The sequence below is a fragment of the Lactuca serriola genome, chromosome 6 (assembly GCF_051521515.1).
Source record: "Lactuca serriola cultivar US96UC23 chromosome 6, Lser_US96UC23_V15, whole genome shotgun sequence".
NCBI classification, from domain to species: domain Eukaryota; kingdom Viridiplantae; phylum Streptophyta; class Magnoliopsida; order Asterales; family Asteraceae; genus Lactuca; species Lactuca serriola.
Window position 1 is genome coordinate 38299602 of NC_136413.1, and position 5115 is coordinate 38304716.

At 33.1% G+C, this 5115-nt stretch overlaps 1 protein-coding gene across 1 annotated transcript; it reads right to left on the reverse strand.

The window, feature by feature from the left end:
• Positions 1–438: 438 nt before the first annotated feature.
• Positions 439–4676, reverse strand: LOC145059661 (uncharacterized). Its single transcript, XM_079007475.1, has 3 exons — positions 1262–4676; positions 1039–1157; positions 439–899 (listed from the first exon to the last, which is right to left on the reverse strand). The coding sequence occupies exons 1-3, from the start codon at positions 3110–3112 to the stop codon at positions 647–649; spliced, it is 2223 nt and encodes a 740-aa protein (XP_078863601.1). The 5' UTR covers positions 3113–4676; the 3' UTR covers positions 439–646.
• Between the last annotated feature and the right edge of the window lie 439 nt (positions 4677–5115).

A 5115-nucleotide genomic window follows, 5' to 3' on the forward strand; every position in this document is an offset into this window, starting at 1 on the left:
TCTTACAACTTACTCATAACATGAGAACAAACAAGATAATAGGTTCACAAGAATGTTGGTTTAGTTTTTGAAATTTGTATAGTAGTAACACTCCATAGTAAACTACTAATTGTCTTTAATACATTATGGGACTTTATCATGCTTATCAAATTATTATGATTCCATATAGGTTAAAGAGAAAGGGTGGTACATTAACCAAAATATATAATATGGATATCTGACTTCTCAACCCAATACGATCCACATTGCCCCCCAGTTAACATTTTTTCAGTTCAATGGCTTTGTTTAAACCCTAGTATATTCAATAGATGAGATATCAATAGAATAAAAATACACACATCTATATAAGAACGCGCATAAAGATATACATAGTAAAATTGGTATCTTAGAATGACACGGTGTGCATCACAATCTTTTAGTTCACATAAACAACCTCTCTTGAAGATGAACTATATTTATACATTCTATTCATCAAATAGTACCAAAAGAGAACAAAAACCAATTAATGTTTATTAACATTAAACCTCTTATTTCATTATGTGGTAAAGTTTTCTCAATAGACACAGACTCATATTCATGTCATTATGTGCCTTAATGATTATTTAGCTTAACTATTAATCTTGATATAACGAATAGTTTGTATTTTTCATTGGCTTTCAAGGAATTGGAATCGTCTCCTTGTGCTATTGTTGGTTTTTAACTGCATTACAAGATCTTCTCTTTCGGCTTCAACTTCAGCATATTTGAGGCTCATCTCAAGGTAACGATCACGAAGGTCTTTTAGCTCTGTCTCTAATGATGATTTTGTCCTTTCAAATCTCTCTTTCGTTACCAAGTCACCTTCAAACTTAGATTTTCCGAGATTTGATGAAAGACTATTACTCCCCTCGGACTTTAACCTATAAAATATGCAAACTAGTTAAAAGCTACAACCATGAAAACTACTTGTGCATACACGTAATCCTTATAGTTTTCATCAATAAGTTGACCTTTGACTACTAAAAGCCAAAGGTTGACTAGTGTTTTCATCATACTCACCTCTTGAGTTGAGCTCTATACTTGTTATTTGCATCAAGAGCCTCATCAAGCTGTGCTTCAAGCATCTCTATTTTTTCTGCATTATCAATGTCTTCTTGAGAATGAACCTCATGAACACCCTGATAAAAAAGATATAAAAGATCATAAGAATAAAGATTCATGGTAAAAACACAAAACACTTCGTTGTTAAGTGAATCAAAATCAAAATTTTTTAATTATTTACCGATTTACTCCCTGATTTTGTTGACAAAAGTCTTAGATCTTCTTCTAAAGCATGAACTTTCTTCAAGCATTCATTCTTTTCTCCTTCAATTTGTTGAACTTTCAACTGATATTGCAAATTTGCACTCTTGATTCTACTAAGCTCATTTTTCATCTCAGAATCTAAAGAACGTGATGCTCCTTTAGACATTAGATCTCCCTCCAGTTGCATTGTCTTTTCTTCTAGAACATTCTTCTCATGTTTACATTCCTCATATTCTTTTACAGATGCCTCTAAGGTAGATATCTTTTCAAGAAACGAAATCTTTTCTTCTTTAACCTCTTCAAAACTACTAGAAAGAGAACGAAAAGAAGCTTCAAGATTGTTCTTTTCATACTTTAGTTTATCAAGCTTTCGTTTATGATCCATTACTTCATTGTCAAGATTCGAGGTTTTCTGCAACTTATCTTTTAATTTTGAAGCTTCTTCAATGAGTTTTTGGCGTTCATATTCTGAAACTGTAAGCTTAAGTTCTAGATCATTTTCCATTGTCTTTCTTCTCTCTTCTCTTATTCTGTAACCAAACAACACCTTTGATTTCTTTTCATGATCTGTTATCAGTTTTTTATTGCTTTCTTTAATGGCAATGAGATCAGTTTCTAAGTCTTGAATCTTGGATTCAGATTCCTTATGAAGAGTTTGAAGTTGGTTTTCAATCGATTCATTTCTTGAATGGATTTCTTTCAAAGAAGATTCCAGCTTTGACTTTTCGGATATCACCTTTGACTTTTGTTCATGAAGCTTTGAAATTTCATTTTGTAAATGTTGTACCTCTTTTTGGAAGTTTTCAATCTCGGAAGTCTTCTCTAAATACATTTGATTCAACAAACTTTCTTCCATTGTAACTTTCTCTTTTAACTTCCAGTTTTCTTGATTAAGTTCATCCAAATGTGAAGAAAGACTATTCTCTTTAAACACATACTCTTCCAACATAGAAGAATGTTTTTCTTCTAAACTAGCCACCCTTTCGGAAGAAATTACCAAATTGCCCCTAGCTTCCATTAATTCGACCTCCAAACTAGAACATTTTTCACTCAACTCTACCTTTTCCTTTCTCATCTCTTCATACAACTTCTCAAGATTACTACATTCCTCAATGAGCCCCTCGGAAGATTCTAGAAGCTTCTTCTTTTCAGATTTCAAATTCTCTTCTTCAACTTCAAACAACCGAAGCTCGGCTTCATGTTTGACTTGTTCCAAGTCAAACGCTTTCTTTTCAAGCAACTTATTAGCTGAAACTTGAGAATCAACACTACTACTAAGCACCATGATATCATTTCTCAAATTATTTAAACATTTAGATGTTATATTGCTCTCTTCTAATGCATCGTCCATGTTTTCTTGTAACTCTTCTTTCTCCTTTTCCAGATCAGAAATTTGATCCTCTTGTTCTTCATTCAACCTCTCTAGTTCCCGGATTTTCAAATTGTAATCTTTTATCACCTTTTGATCTTCTTCAATAACCATATTTCTCTCTTGGATTTGTTTCTTCAATTCTTTAATCTCACAAAGAAGCTCCAAGTTTTCGTTTCTCAATTCACTACATTCTTTTTCCACCTCACTAACTTTTTGTTGAAGCTCTTGGATTTCATGCATTTGTTGTGATTCAGATTGTGTTTTTTCAGCTAGTTTTGACTCCAAATTGTTAATTTCTTCTTCTTTGATGGATAAGTTAGTTTTGTAGTCTTTTTCAAGAAGTGATAGAGTGTGGCTATTTGAAATTCGTTCGTTTTCTAAATCACTGATTTTGTTCTCTAAAGCTTGTTCAAGAATCTGCATGTTTGCTTGTAATGTTTTCTCTGATTCCTCCATTTGTTGCAAGTTAAGTTGTAAGCTTCTGATTTCCACCAAATTGAAATTGAAAGACTTTTCTAAATCATTAAACTTTGATTTGACTTCCAAAAGTTCTTCGATTTCTGCTCTTTGTGTTTCTGTAGTCTCCTCTAGTTCTTGAAGAATACACACAAGCTCAATATTCGATTCTTGATTTCTCTTTAGTTGTAGAGATAAATCAGTGTTTGATTCTTTATGAGCTTTTAGCTCGATTTCAAGTTCTTTTAGAAGTTGTGATCCACTTTCTGACTTATACGTTGACTCCACTTTGACCTTCTATTTCACTTCCACCAATCTTTTAAGCTGGTCAACTTCTTTCTTCATGCCATCACGTTCCATGCGTGCTGCTGAAAGCTCCATTTTAGAATCTATAAGATTCTTGGATTGATCAGAGAATCTTTCTTTCAAGATCTCCAAATCAAGCATCAACTTCTGTGAATTCCTCTCCCACATTTTGGCTTCTTCACGAAGCTCTTCAATGGCGTCTTCAGCTGCTTCTAGAAGTTTCTTTGAAGAGCCAATGTTTGGCATTGACGATGTGGGAACGACAGGTGGCGGGCTTTCTTCATAATGAAGTGGTCATTTGAAAAAAAACATATAAAGTGGCCTAAATGACAAAAAACAGTTCACTAATGAACAAAAAATTCTTTAAGGCTTTTAACATGGAAATCGGTCCTATATTGCTACACTTTATTATAAACACTTGACTTGAGATAGATAATATTCGTCTTTACTATGACAACTTTATGGGATGACCAAATTTGGTTCCAAATTCCTCAAAAAAACCTTAAAAATTTCAAAGTTCTTTATCCCCTAATAATCCCTATAGACTTCAATGTTTCAAATCTCTCAAAACACCCTGTAGAGTTCAAAGTTCCAAAACCCCCCCAAAAGCCTAAAAGTTTAAAAGTTTCAAATTACCCAAAACACCTTGTTGAATTCAAATTCACATATCCCACAAAAGACCATGTAGATTTCAAAGTTAAAATTCCCCAAAACACCATGCAAAGTTTAAAGTTCCAAATTCCGCTAAATACTTGGATGTTTCAAACTTCCAAGTTCCCCAAAATCTTTTTGCTAAATTCAAAATTCCAAATTGCCCAAAATACCCTGTAGAGTTTAAAGTTCCGAATCCTCTATTTAGCCTCGTAGAGTCCAAAGATCCAAACTCCCCAAAAGCCATGTAGATATCAACTACAAAAGTTAAAATGGGAAGATATAGAAAGGTTGGTAGTGTATATACTTTTATTAAACTACATGATTATAGTAAAAGCTACATATCTAAAAAATGCTCTTTAAAGTTATAATATCTTTTGGACAATCATCCAGGTAATGAAGCTCTACTTCTGGAATCACACCAACCAAAAGTACAACTCAATGATCCTCACAGATCAAGAAAAACACAAAGCTAAAATTTAAGTTGATCTTTAATTCTAATTGCGTACCTCTTAAATCCCACGATTAAAATTAAAGATCAACTTGAATTTTAGTTTTGGGTTTTTCTTAATCTGTAAGGATCATTGAGTTGCACTTGTGCTTGGTGTAATTCCAGAAGAAGACCTTGATAACCTGAATCGATTGCCTAAAAGAGATTATCAGTTTAAGAGCATTTTTGACATATGTACCCTTTATTATAATCATGTAGTTTAATGAAAGAACATATACTACCAACATTTCTATATCGACCTTTTTAACTTGTGTAGTTGATGTCTGTATGGCTTTTTGGGGAGTTTGGATCTTTGGAATCTGCAAGACTAAATGGAGGATTCGGAACTTTGAACTTTAAAGGGCATTTTAGGGAATTTTGAATTTTGAATTTTGCAAGACATTTTGGGGGACTTGAAAGTTTGAAGCATGCAGGTTTCAGGGGGATTTGGAACTTTAAACTTTGCATGTTGTTTTTGGGAATTTAAACTTTGAAATCTGCATGGCGTTTTGAGGGATATAGGACTTTGAATTCAGCAAGGTGTTTTGGGTAATTT